Source organism: Pempheris klunzingeri, chromosome 21, assembly GCF_042242105.1.
Source record: "Pempheris klunzingeri isolate RE-2024b chromosome 21, fPemKlu1.hap1, whole genome shotgun sequence".
In the NCBI taxonomy this organism is placed as follows: domain Eukaryota; kingdom Metazoa; phylum Chordata; class Actinopteri; order Acropomatiformes; family Pempheridae; genus Pempheris; species Pempheris klunzingeri.
The window spans coordinates 18,902,122-18,916,764 of NC_092032.1; the positions used below are offsets into that span (position 1 = coordinate 18,902,122).

Sequence of the window (14,643 nt, forward strand, 5' to 3'; positions counted from 1 at the left end):
ATACACAGTATATAAAGCTTTCAAAGCAGACTGGGGTTTCAAGATACAGGCGATGTTGAGGACCATAGACGCAGTGAACTGCCAAGGAAATTTAGTGCAGCAGATGATTATGTTTACTTCCCTTCAAAATCTGAAGATTTTCCAGCAGTGCCATCAGCTCAGAACCAGCAGAAACCAGTGGGACCCAGGTACACCCACCCACCTACTGTCTGGAGAAGTCTGGCCAGGAGTGGTCTTCATGGAAGAACTGCAGCCTAAAAGTCAAACCTCCGACATGGAAACATGGTCAAGTGACTCAACTATAAATGAAAATCTCTGAACTGGGGTGCAGGAAAATGGCAACAGGTGCTCTGGACTGATGAGCTAAAATTGAAAAATGTGGCTGGAGCAGAAGGCAGTGTGTTCGCCAAAGGGCTGGAGAACGATACGATACTGAGTGTCTGCAGGCAACAGTGGAGCACGATGGCATCAGTGCTCCATGTTGGAATGATATGTTCCCAATCATTAGGCCAAAATACTAAGTTTTTAACAAACCACAACAGCAAATGGCAGTTATCATCCAACTATGGAGTTTTCTGATGGGTGATAACAGCCTCAGAGTCCTCTTTCAGTCATGTTATGCAGAAAGGAATCATCTTTAGGATGCTGAACAGGGAACAAAACACATTACATCTCAATCCACTGGCATGATTTTCTTTGTGCTTTGTAGACATTACAGAATTAGTACATTCCAGGGTTTAGGAAGCTTTATATCATCTGTAAGCGAACCTGTCCACCCTGCCAAAAACAAAACGCAAAATCAATATGCAAAACAGAACCAGAACAATTACAGGATCATTTTCATTTATCTGTGGTGCAAAGAGGAACATTTTAACAGATGAAGAGAAGATGAAGGGACATCTCGTAGTGTGACAGTTGCTTATCCAGATTGCCTGAATACATCAGTTCTCCTACCTGCATTCACAGAGCCTGGCACAATATCCACCTTACATATTTGTACACAACACCCTTTGTTTTGCCAGGGATCCACTGCAGGAAGGACAGCAGAGAAACCACCATCAGACTCAGGCTATTGTGAAACTGTATTCACTGGATTGTGCTACTGAAAAACAAATAACGTTAAAGGAAGAAAAAGATTTGAATCTCATCTGAGGTCTGAATGTTGCTTGGATACACTATCACACTAAAATCTTGCACATCATAAACCTCCCTTTATATGAACCTGCTGAGAGCACTTAATTTCTTCTGACTTCTGCTGCTGAGAATCGTTGTAACGTGATGTAACATGAGTTCCATGATGCTGTAAGAAACAGGAAAGAGGAGGCTGATTTTGTGACTTTAAAAAGTAACCAGGGCAGCAGGGAGGAGACCCGCTGTGCTGGTGACATTTTGTTCCATTGAGCTGAAGTTAAAATAAATTTGAGAAACAAACAGGGAGAGAATACACATGGTCTGATACGGTGGGGGCCACGTTGAAGCCGTCACTCTGAAATGAAAAGAAATGGAGCTGAGTCACTGCTTCTTTATATATGAATGAAATAAATTTCATGTTCAATCCTGTGTAGTGCGACATTCACCATGCACTTTTTAGAAGAATATTTCTCACTGCCTGAATCCATGAATGCTTCTGCTTGTTTCTGTATTATACTGTCGAACATTTTTCAATGATATAGTTGAGATATTTTCCCAAACCTGAAAATTCTTTCTTTATTTCATTAGCTTCAGTTCCACTCGTCTATTTGTAACTTAGTACCTCAAATAACAGTGAGTGGTTAGATCTATGAATCCATGAAAAGTCTATTAATATATGATGATTCAGTTCAGCATGGATTAGCATCCATTTCCCGCACTGTGATATTGAGTGTGAATCAGGTTTTCTGGAGTGTAACTGCATGTTTTGCTCCCTTCAGTTTAAATTATTCACCATAGTCGAAAACCCTGGGGGCATTTTTCTGGCATGCAGACATCAGTTACTCCCCTCAGGTAAGAAGCTGTGCCACTTTTCCCCTCATCATACACAGGCTTTCGTGGAAACGTGTTATTGCAGACTATACTTCTTTCAGTGATATTAGAACAAATCCATTGGTGGCTTTACTTCTAATGTAAGCCCTGATGTTTTTGAGTGCGAGGTTGTTTTCACATCTGAAGTTTGAGCAATTGTGTGTGTTTTTTCTGTCCAAGTAAAAAAGTCAACAACTTAGTATTTGTGCAAAGGTTAAAGTCTGCAGTCCGGAGGAAAGCTGACAAACAGAGCTGCTGCCGAGGTGGCAGTATGATTTATTGAAGTTACTTTGCACCAGTGGTTTACAGAGGATGCAGCTGCCAAGCAAACACCTTCATGTTGGCACACATGAATCAAATTCCAGGCGAAGCTTTTAACAGAAAACTGAACACCCGTTTACATCACTTTGCTTGTGTATTTTATGAGCTTAAAAAATGCACTTCAAGTTTAAAATGGCTTCAATAAATAAGGCAATATAGAAAATAGCATTTACCTACATGTAAAGACTGATTACAACAGTTTCTGAAATACTGTTACAGATGATGCGGTTGCTCTTTACATCACAGTGCAGCATATTTAAGGCAAAGATAGAAAGCAACAAGTTGCGCAACACACAAACAAAAATACATCATGTCAAATCTGCTCAGTCACATAAACATAGTGAAAAATAGTTCTCTGTATGGCCGCATGTATGTGATGAAAATCAGAACAACTCACATGCAAAGTTACACAAATATCTAGTCAAACCACAAATTCACAAGAGTTTCGATTGGAAACGAGCAGATATCATGAGAGTCAGAGCGGACTGAGAGTGGTGTCATCCGACTGAAGTGCCTTTCTGTGCGTCTCAGCATCAAAAACCCTCTCCTCTGCTGCCCTCCGCTGCAAAGGGGAACGCCGAGGTACATAAAACCTCCTGAATTTTATGCCTGAGAAATACGTTTTCTTGTTTTTCTGATTCCATTTCATTTTTTCTGAAGTCATCTGTTTATCCATCTGATCCAATTATTTACCCTCCTCACTGCACAAGTGTAGCTTTTTTGCCCTCACTCCCTTTAACTCAGTGAGTGATACGACAACTGCTCTGCCCTGCATTTTAGATCCTTGTCAATTGATATTTTACAGAACCGTCAGAAAATGGGCCGTGGTTACTACGCTGACGGGGCTCCTCAAAGGAAACAACAGAGCAGTTTTGTTTGTGCTCTTGTTTTGTGACTTCCAGAATAATTGTGCTTGATCTCAGCGCTTTTATCCTCTCAGACAATCAAATATAACACCTCTTTTCTTCAAGGTAATCAGTCTGAAATGGGCTATTTTCGCCTGTGTTGGATTTTTTTTGCTTACAGTTTTTGCTCTACCTTTGAAAAATGCCACCTTGGTAAAAAGGTAAAAAACCATTTTAGCCCAGCAGGATTTGTTTCCTGTACTTGCCTTCATCCTCTCCTGCATGACCAGCACATAACACATGAAGGAAAGCAGTAAGGTTTCATCTTTTTATAGATGTTTCTTTACATTCATAGAAAAGAAAAGCAAAAGTTGCATATGCTAGGGATATACATGTCTTTGCTTTCAGGGTGCAAAATATTCTCATAGTTTTTGTTATGAGGTGGATTACACTCTCATATATAGAGGTAGTGTGTCATATACTATGATAATCTCTCCATATATCCAGTCATATATCATCATATAGAGTAGGTCCTTTGTTGCGACAGCTCTGACTTTGAAATGCTATAATCCGAAGTGGATTCATAAAGTTCTCAGAAATCAGCACGTTTTCTTTCATCTCCTTTGACAAGAACAAGAAAAGTGTTTGTATGTGAACCACAGTTTGAGCATGTGTGTTGTTTATGTACATGCTGGTAACACTTAATGCAAACTGCGCTGCAAAATATGACTTTCAAACATTTACTACAAAACAAAATAGCATGTGTCTACTGAGCGATACTCCTTTTTACAAGGTGTTTGTAAACCTACCTCTTCAGCAACCTTATCAATCATTTACAGCTGACTGCAAGGGCACGGGGCACAACAAAGCCACATCAGTCCACAGTGATTACAGCTCAAAACCTCAAAGTCCTTGTTGGTCAAGTTCCATTTTCTTTGCAAATTGTGGCTGTCAAGGTTGTAACTCTGCTGACACTTAACAGGCAGCTCACACACACAAGAGCGCATGTGAGCAGCAGAAAATCTCTTTGAAGGTTTTTCTCATCTCTTGGCTGCGAAAGGCGTAGATGATGGGGTCGATGACGGAATTGCACATGATGAGGATGAGGTACATGTTGAAATGGGACATGAAGCAGGTGCAGTAGGGGTTCCTGGGGCAGGTGATCATGAGGATGAGGTGGAGGAAAAAGGGCGCCCAGCACACCACGAACACCCCGAGGAGGATGGTGAGGGTGATGGCGCCCTTCATGTTGGCTCGCTGATGGATGGGCGCATTGCCCGGCAGTGCTGCAATTCGCTTCATGTGCAAACGTGCCAGCAAGAACATGTGGACGTACAGCGATGCCATGAGCACCAGCATGGTGAAGAACATGGTGATGAGGCAGATGAGCACGGTGGTGCTCTCGGAGTAGATAATGAACAAGATGCCAGACACGGTGCAGCACGTCCAGATGCTGCTGATGACAAACATTGCTCTATGCAAAGTGACAATGTTGTGGTATCGCAGTGCATAGAAGATGGTGATGTAGCGATCAACAGCGATGGCCAGCAAGCTGCAGATGGATGCTAACAGAGAGCTACAGATCATAGAGTCAAACACATTGTCCATGCTTTTGATCAGCGTGACGGGGATGGTCAGGTTGCCTCCGTTGATGAGCGCTATGACAATAGTCTCAGAGGCGTTGGAGACGCTGACAAGCATGTCAGCAACGGCGAGGCTACAGATAAAAAAGTACATGGGTGAGTGAAGGTTCTTGTTTTTGACTATAGCAGCAACCACCAGGATGTTCTCCAGCAGGCTGACGATGCCCAGAGTGAGGAAGACCTCTGTGGAAATCAGCAACTGTTCGTAGCATCCTGCCGATGACTCCCTCTCCTCGGCCGATAAGTCTTTGTTAAGTGGCACAGTGCCTGAAGTTTGGCTCCTGTTGTGGTAGCCTTTGATCCATCCATGGTATTCTGTGGTGTTCATAATTTGTCCTTTTGACTTTCTCTTCTTTTTCCGTAGTTATTTGTCCATCTGGTATGTCAGTGTTAAATCTCAACGTATGCACTCCTCAATCTTCCTCATTATCAGCAAACCACAGCACCCTTGAGGGGGAATGAAAAAATCTTTGCCGGTATTCCCACACCTCTTTTTCACTCTTCAGGCTAACCAAGAAAGGCAGTGTTCTTCATACATCTGCTGCCGTTGTTACTCTCAGCCAAAGAGAAAAAAAAAAAATCTTCTCTTCTCGCTCTGGAGAAGATTAGAGTGGTGCAAGAAATGCAAAACGTTCCCTGAAAAACAGGTGAGAAAGGTTAGAAGGAGGAGTGAAGCAGAAGGAGTGAAGCAGAAACGTGCGAGCAGGAGGGAGCATGTGTGAGGCTGATTAACGACGAGCGGGAACATCGCAGGCCGAGAGAGCAGAGAGAGAGTGCAGGCAGATCATCACTCAGCAAGCTACTGTGGTCTTTCCTCTTGCTCTCTCTGTTATTATACCAGGCACACACACACACACACACACACACACGTCCACAAACCCTCTTGGTAGCTTTCTGTCCTATCCGCTCACTGATAAGGTGGGAGGAGGAGCAACGTTTGACTTGATACACATGAATGAGCAGATTAAGGATGAATGGATTTTTTTAAAAAAGCTCTGTGTGATATGAATTAAAGGGTTTTAAATTAATGGGGTTTTAAAAGATAAACATTTAATGGATATTTGAATTATAATTAGATTGCTTAGGTTTCTACCGTATAAACATCTACTGACTTTTAAAGAGGGTACATAGTATTAGTCCTGTTATTAGTGATCAATATTTAAGTTCTGATATATTATTCCCCAATAATGTTGCTAACATGTTAGCAAACAGCTGCCTCACTACAGATCCAGCAGTTATGGATCAGTGCGGTTTTATAACATCATTATAAAACCAAATGTGTATTGTATTCTGAGAAGTGTGACTGCCTCAGTCCATGATTGACATTCATGAGCAGAATTAATTAATCAAGCTGATTAATCTGGCAGGAAATAAATGAAAGATAATGTCAGGCAAGTTAATTACAGCTGGCCTGGTATGTATGCAGCATGCTATTTTCTGGGGCAACATTTAAAATATTCAATATTTTATTTAATTTTACTGTTTGTTGTATTTATCCAGTACTTGCAGGTAGTACAGGTGGATGGTTTGGCACTTGACTAAAGTGATTCCCACCAGTTTTAAGTTTATGTGAGTAATAAATATGCTGTTTCCAGTTTGCTTTCAGATCAATGTTACACTACAGTGCAGGTAGAAGCAGGAGTAGATAAAGTCTTTAACCAAGAGCAGCTGTGTTTAGTTTCATCTGGAATAATGAATGGTGATTCTGTGATCCCTTTAAAAAGGTATGCTAATTCACCAATACATCTCGCAGTGATAATGGTAAACAAAGGATACGTGCAGACGGAGCAATGCATAAACCGTCGTATAATTAATAAAGCAGATGATTTATTTCCAAGCTATATAAACAATGCAGGTTGCACAGTGTTTCTCTTCTTTGTGCTCAGTGCTTTAAGCTAAAAGCTACTGTTAGCATTAATGTGCTGACTGTGACACTGCTCACATTCATATCTTAGCGTGAGAACATTTGCAGCGGCTGTGGCTCTGACAGGAGGATCAGCTGCTCCATCTGCATGTCGAAATGGCACAAGATGCTGATTGTCCCTGAAGTCTGCGCCTTTGGTGTGTGTGTGTGTGTGTGTGTGTGTGTGTGTGTGAATGAGCTCCTCCTGATGAGCAGGGTGGCACCGTGTATAGCAGCTCCTGCCATCACTGTATGAATGTCTATTTTAATGTGAATGCAGCTGAGAGCGCTTCGAGTGGCCAGAAGACTAGAACAACAGTACATCCAGTTCTTCCAGTCTTTTTATATCGCTGTGCCTGACAATGTTAAACAGATCCATACTATACATGTCATGTTGAGAACACTAAGCCATTATTTGATTGTGGATTAAAGACTGACTGTTGTGATGATTAATGATTATGTATTTGGTGATGAAATGCATCTCCAGCTCTCCAAGAACCAGCTTGAATAATCAGCAACTTGCTAGACTTGCTTACAAAGTGCCTCCTGTTATACTGAACATCAGCTTCTTTAATATCAGCTTCTGGCAGAAAGAAACTGCAAACAATGTAATTTGTGGGCCACAGAAAAGTCCTGAGGGTCACGATGCTGTATTTATCTTTTGTGTATTTAGTAACTATGATGCAATCATTGGTAGAAACAGTAACTGCCTGTCGTTAATACGGTAAAAGACACAGCAGTAGTTATTCACAATATGCACATGGTCATTTTCAACATTTACCACTAAATTACATTCACAATACAAAGGAAATATGAGCATCAGTAAAATAAGCCTGTATGTTCACTGATTTAATTGAAACAAGCACTTGTAGTAAATCATTGTCTACTCATATCACAATGTAATTGTAAAAAAAAACCTTGTGTGTCGTGTCTGCTGCAGTTTGATCCCCCTTCTTGGCTGTCTTTATTCAGCTACCAAGTATCAGAAGGTGTTTGAGAAGTCCTCTCACGATTTAGTCTGCACATTGGATGAATAAAAACATTCTTCTGCCTCTGTTTCAAACGTTTTTGTGGTGAAGCACCATCACATTAGTCATGTATGACTAATAAAGCATCATAGGCGTAATACAAGTACATACAACCATACATCTACAACATCCCTCCCTCCCTCCCTCCCTGCCTACGAGTCCTGTCTTCTGATCCTCACTGCCGAACTCCGTCTGTCAGACGCAGTAATGGCTGCCAGCCTGTCCTTGAGGACGTATCTGATCCTCTCCAGATGCAAACAGTTTGTTAATGCTGTTAATGCTGTTCCTTTCTTTTTCAAGAACATCAGTATGAGTGTCTTTGCTTTATGCTTGTTGCTGAGTAGTGTGGGCTTACTGGATTCTCTGTGGCACATGGGATATATTTCTCCACTTCTCCAGTATTCAGGGTTATGAAGCATAGGTTTGCAATGCACCTCACACATCAGACATGAGACAGACTTTGCCTTTGAGTGTGTGCAGCCTGGACAGGGTCTTGCCCCATCTATCTGTAACCAATAGATATCACCATCAAACTGAGAATGGATTCAGTATTTATACCACAAAAAGTAGGAACAGACATGATCACAGCTGTCACAATGTACAGTATATTCATATCTTGTGTCTTTTTGTTTATTCATTTAACTTTTATTTATTCTGTTTCTGTCTTCTGCTCTCTCCACCTTGAGAAATATAGATAACATCTATGTAGATTAGAACTTCAGTCACACTTGCTGCAGAGCCAAGTGCTCTGCATTTACAGGTGCACCAGTGTAAACATGCATGAATCCCAGAGACTTGACAACATGATTGCACTTTTATGATTTTCAGCTCCAATAATATAATGAGCAGTTGTCCAACTCGTCAAAAGGTGTAGTAAGAGAAATGAAACCTTTAACACACAGAGACTATATATGTGGACAGAGAGAGACAGACAGCAAGAGATGGCAACAGAATACAATCCTGCTTTCTACCTACCAGACCCTATCAGTGCCTGTGAGCTGTTTTTATATTACAGTATCCACTTCAAATATCTAAAAATGGGTATTTATAGTGCTCGATGAAGCTATTTGTCACAAACCTGTCAATACACTGACATGAATGACTTTAGTCAGCAGACTCTGCAGCATTATGTGTGTTTTGATGGCTGCATTGGCAACCTGGATGCATCAAAACAGTGACTGAAGAAGTTTAAAACCCAGGTTTGCCCAGGTCTTTGTTTCCACTGAAATCTTCTCCAGTCATTTTCTCCACAGCTTGACAGAGAGTCCTGCAAACTGTTTCAGGCAGAGAACTGCAGCTGTGTTTCTACACTCACACAACTTATAATAATCATCCCTTTGCAGTACTGTTCAAGCCTGTGAGGTGTTCATTTTCCACTTCTGCACCAACGCCGCTGTAAACACTCGTAGGCTCGGCACATGTTGTACCTTTGACCACGGAGAGAAGCCCAGACCTCTGGCTGCTCCAAGGTTACGGGTGCACACTGAACAATGATCGTGATCTTGCTTACCTCCCACACAGTCTCAGAGAAGATTGTCAGTGGACATGATAAAGAAAATCATCTGTTCTCTACACATAACTCAACCTGTTTTCATATACTGTGATATATTCATGTAACCTGTGGAATAAGATACTTCTCAGGACGAGGTCGTGAGGCTCTGAGATGTTACTGCTGACCAGTGATCATTTGGTTTGAACCCTTACTAAGTGATGTGTACTTTTGTCTTTCACAAAAACAACTGAAAAGGAGAAACAGTGTATGTCAGTTGTGGCAGTGGACTTAGTGGCGTTAACAGAAAGCAGTAGGTAAAACCAAAAAGAGTTATTTATTCTACCATAAAAGGAAAAAGGTTTTCACTAACTCCTCATGGGAGTCTCTGGAGATTACACAACTAAATACAATGTGTACAGTGAAACATGAATTCAAACAAAGCCTCCATAAAACCCTGCATTAGCATGTGTAGGCACGTTACTATGCAACTGAGAAAACAGTGGTCACTCCATCCAGTTCAAATACTGCAGGTAACATCTTCAAGGATTCATGCATATTTACCTACTTTGCATATTTACCTACTTACTTAACCGCCCCCTTTTCTAGCTAACACAACACTATCAAACCTGTAGAATTAAAAAGGCAGGGATCAACAAACCCACACATGTGACAAGAATCACTGACTGTGGTTACCAGCAGGTTACTAAACACATTCTGAAAAGACATTCACATTACACAAGCCAGAAGTATCACACCCACTACTTTGCATTCAGTAGCCAGGCCAACAGCCATGAGTCATTAATACTGAGTAATTAATAAACGCTCTTCTATCAGTGCTGCAAGTGCCAATCATTCATTAAAGATGAATGTACCCCTTATGAGTACAGAGTGGGTTAAACTCATCTCCCCTGGATACTTCACAGATTTTCCACTCTGACCAGATTTATTAAGATGATGAAAATCCTCCATTACCACCACATTTGCTGTGAAAACTGCTCCTCCTAATTCACATCTGAAAAATGTAATCATCCTCTTGCATCAGAAAGAGGGACTAGTCAAGGCTGTTTTTCCTCTTTTACAAGCCGTTACCATGGTAAAGGTAAAGAGAAGGTGAGTAGAAAATAAAGTCTTTCTCTTCATATCTGATTAAGAAATGTCTCCCAACAGTTTCATTCTTTTATCTTGCATGACTTGAACATAAAAGGCACTCATATAGGTAAAACATAGTTTCCGCCGTCCTCACATTCAAATCCAAAACTCCTGCTCATCTATGTGGTGGTTAGTTGATGCCATTAAAAGCTGCAATATACTGCAGCATGTTTCACCCAGAGCTGTAGTATTCTCACTTCTTTACCTTTAGTTGTTCCGGTTTGTGCACAAACCCTTTTTACCCGACTGCCCACTTCAAAATGGCACTAGATAGAAAATAACCACAAATGCTAAGCACTAATGGGACTAATAGCTGCTGGATCGAGTCTGAAAGGCACGAAAAACCTGTGGAAATCACAGTGATGGAATTACGGCGCTCTGTTGTAGTTTGCTGAAGTGGAGAGATGATTTCTGGTTTTGTTGTAAACAGCTAAACCTAAAACCTAAAGTAAGCTAAACTTTGTATTTCACAACTTACTTTTTAGATTTGATTTGTGATGCACCACAAGTCCGATCGCACTAATACGTCAATGCCCTGAATTTTAATGGCAAAAACTCCAAATAATGCCTTATAGTAAAGGTAAGGCTCAGTGCAGGTTGTGTGTGTATCATCAAGAGCACAGAAGCTTGGAGTGGCTTTTGTCTGCTGTTGTGAGAAACTCTCAGGGCCATGTGCAATATGAAAAAACTGAAACTGACATTAAAATTAAAGTTAACATTCCCATGGTGAAAGAAGAGCTGCTTAAACTGAAAAAAAAACAACTTTATATGACACAACTGAATCATAAAATGTTTTGCAAACTCCATGAAGTACAGAAGAGACGTAAGCACATTGAGATTAGAAAAGAATTACATAATAGCTTGGACCCATAACTTGCCACAATTTAAAGTTGACCAGTCAAATGTAAAAATCATTTCTAAACGTAATATGTACCCACAGTAAGAATGCTCCATTAGAGCTGCTGACATGAAATTGACTTTTGTCTGATGTAGAAATATAGTGTTTCCATTTGAAATATCGGAATTACAGCATGGCTGACCTTTTCCAAGTGTCTGGAGAATAAAAAAAAAAACACTTGATGTTTGTGCATTTCTAGATTAAAGGTTGCAACACTGCACTTGTGTTCTGCTCCTTAAAGATTGTAAAGTTTTTAGCCTCTGGCCTGAAGTTTGAGGAAAGACAGGCTGAGCAAATGATTTCTGGACAAGGCGAAATAACACTCCTCTGGGACTGGTGTGAGACTATGGGGTACACACTTCTTAAATGTTCTGTCTGAGTCCAGGGCTTTAATGACATTTAAGAGGAAATCTGGGCTTTATTCATAAAGCATCAGGACATTTGGACATTTTGCTGATGCTCAGCACGCATTAATCTTTGGGGTATTTATTCATCACTTGTCCTTGGTTTTCTTCCCTCGTTGTTACTGTATAACCTTCTTGCAAGTATTTGGTGATTCACTAACAAAGACCACGGCAACAAAGTTGTCGATTTCAAAAGGTTTATTAAACTGTGTGAAAGTACAGCTGAGCTGGAGCAGGTAGGATGGATGGATGGATGGAGGGATGAGGGGATGAAGGTTAGAGGGATGAAGGGATGAGGGGATGAAGGTTAGAGGGATGAAGGGATTGAAGTGGTGGTCTGTTGGATGGAGTAAGTAGATGGAGCGTGTTGGCTGGCAGCATGAAGACTGGAGTGAACCGGGGTGTCGAGACTCTGGATGGGGGAGCCGTCTCTTCTTGTCGTCTAGGTATTCAGATCCCCAGAATAAATACTTCAGATGCTGAGATGCTTACGAGCGTTTCGGGTGTCATTCGGGTCGTTGCGGATGTAAGTGAGGTATGCAGGTGAAGACCAGCGACTGAGGAGTTTGATGATGTGGTCTGGAACTCCCTGACTGGTCAGTCAGGCTGCGTTTAAGCCTGAAGACGAATGTGTCGGAGGAAAAATGGAAATATCTGATATGGATGGAAATTTGAAATGAGTAGAGAAATACGGCAGGGATGCAAGTGAGACGTGAAGTGAGAGAAAAAGTCGTCAAGGAGATGGATGACGTATGGGAGCTTGCAGTTGTTTGTCAAAATCCAGCAGAGTGCTTTGGATAAAGAGTTGAATATTTCAAGGCATTAGTGATGTCTGCTTTGGACAACCAGGCTCCTCTGCCTGCAAGACGGATGAGGGAGATGGCGTGATCGATGGTAGTACGCTGCATTGAGAAGTCAGGGCTGGGAATGAGGCTGCTAATGCTTGGGATGGTGGAGGGAGGTCTATAATGAGTATCTCTTTCCTGATTGAAAGAAGAAACAGGAGGAAACAATAGGGTTTAGGCTGATGGCACTGCTGTAGGCTGTTGTAGTGGGTGCAGTTGGTGCTGCTGAGAAGGAAGGCTGGTGTGGTGGTGGCGGCCACAGGTGAAGAAGGAAAGCAAAAGAAAGGGAGGAGGAAGGATGCTGGGATGGAGGGATGCATGTGCATGTGAAGGTTGGAGGGAAACAGAGGGGTGAGGAGGCTCTGGAAGAGGGAGAGCTTCTGCAGGGTTTGAGACGACCTGATGTGAGGGGCGGGGCTTCTTCGGCCCGGGTGGGATGCGGCATGACGTCACCGGCGTTGCCGTGGACGCGACGCTGGGAACCCGGAAGTGTTCTAAATGTTTGTGGAGGGAGAGTTTTGTTTTGATGGGGAAAAGTTTGAAAAGTTTTACCTTACTGTCAGAGCGGTTGGGAAGGGATGCTGCGCTGATTGAGAGCTTGCTTGTCGGTGAGTGACGGTCGGAATGGCGGCCAGGTGTGCTTCACCTATCGGTGCCCGGATCTGGAGCGGGTCGGAGGGAGCTACGAGCCCAGCCAGGGTCGCTGAAACGCGGGGATGATGTGGGATGGAGGAGCCCCTGAAACGTCTGGAGGTGGCTGATCTTCGGAGGGAGAGCTCCTGGTCCGTGGTGGTGGTGAGTGATGGCGAAGCGAGTTCGTAGCTGGTTGTTGTTCCTGAATTTAGTTATAAACTTTACTGTTACTTTACTTTACTTCTTGTGTGTTTTCATGTCAGAAGTGTTGCCTGTTTTAGCACCACAGAGACACAAGAAGAGACTGGGGTCAGCAGCATGGTGAGAAACACACAGAGAAAAGCTTTGTTTCAGCTCCATGGAGACTTTGGCTGTGTTTATTAAAAGGGAACAGAGGGGAAATCAAACAAGGAAGTATCAGCTACATACCTGCAGTGCATTGTGGGTGATGCACACCGCCGTAGTGACTGGAGGTAGAGCTCACCAAGTTCACTTCAGTCTTTCACACAAATGGAGCGATGATGGAAAGTGCCGAGGGGACGTCAGTGACGGCGCGTTGAACAACTGCAGCAAGAGACACCGTGGGTGTGTATTTCATTAAAGGCTTCACTTCCCTTATTAGTTTCCCCTCAGCCCCTGGTGTTACATGACAGCATACCTCACATGATGGACACTTTGGGCACTTGCCCTCGCAGTCAGTAGTCACGATCGGATGAAAAAGAAAAGTCAGCCTGTAGACATATAACTTAATCAACGGTAATTTAAAAAAAACCCTATTAAATCAAATAAATCTCTATTGGAGACAAAAATAACTTTATTTTTTATCTGGTTACTCTGATTATCTGGATATCAGCAACTCACCATAGGGAAATCGATAAGAAACTGCAATGCAGCATGGTTAATCTGTACTACTGAGTGGCCGTTGTTGATGATTCCCACCCGCGGCCTCAGGGACGATCTCACAAAGTTCACTCAAGTTCTCTGGAGAAAAGGACTTGACAAGGGCAAGATGTCGGGGGGGTGCCAACGACGGCATGCTGAGCAACTGATGAAATGCCACTAAGGCCTTACAATGAGTTCAGCCTCTGCTTGGGAGTTCAAACATGGCAAATTGAGTTTGTTCATCCACCCTCTAAAGGATGGGAGGGCACCGTTTGAGCAATTTGCAAGTGAAACAGCAGCATTCTAGCGGACAATAACAGCTCAGCTCCGCTCTGGTGATTGTGCCTGTTATCCCATCTTTTTTGGAATATTAAATAGTGAAATGAAATTTGCACTCCATTGTCATTTATATTGTACATCTCTATTTACTTTTACACCGAGGCAGCACTGTTATACTGAGGTAACACGAGGCTTAAAGGATAACTCCAGTATTTTTAATCCTTGGCCTCGTTTTACATATTTTGGGTTTGAAATGAACTATAGGTACAAAAGCTTTTGGAAGTGATCCACTAGATCACCTCAGCCAGAAGCTGTGAATT

The 14,643-nt window shown here is 42.2% G+C and overlaps 1 protein-coding gene across 1 annotated transcript; it reads right to left on the bottom strand.

Annotated features, from left to right (window-relative positions):
* Positions 1-4,137: 4,137 nt before the first annotated feature.
* mc4r (melanocortin 4 receptor) lies at positions 4,138-5,138 on the bottom strand. The gene has a single exon (XM_070852745.1). It carries the CDS (start codon positions 5,136-5,138, stop codon positions 4,155-4,157), a length of 984 nt encoding a protein of 327 aa, XP_070708846.1. The 3' UTR covers positions 4,138-4,154.
* Positions 5,139-14,643: the final 9,505 nt, after the last annotated feature.

What these genes read in the sequence shown, in the direction of transcription:
- mc4r (XM_070852745.1), bottom strand. Translation starts at nt 5,138, where the DNA reads ATGAACACCACAGAATACCATGGATGGATCAAAGGCTACCACAACAGG.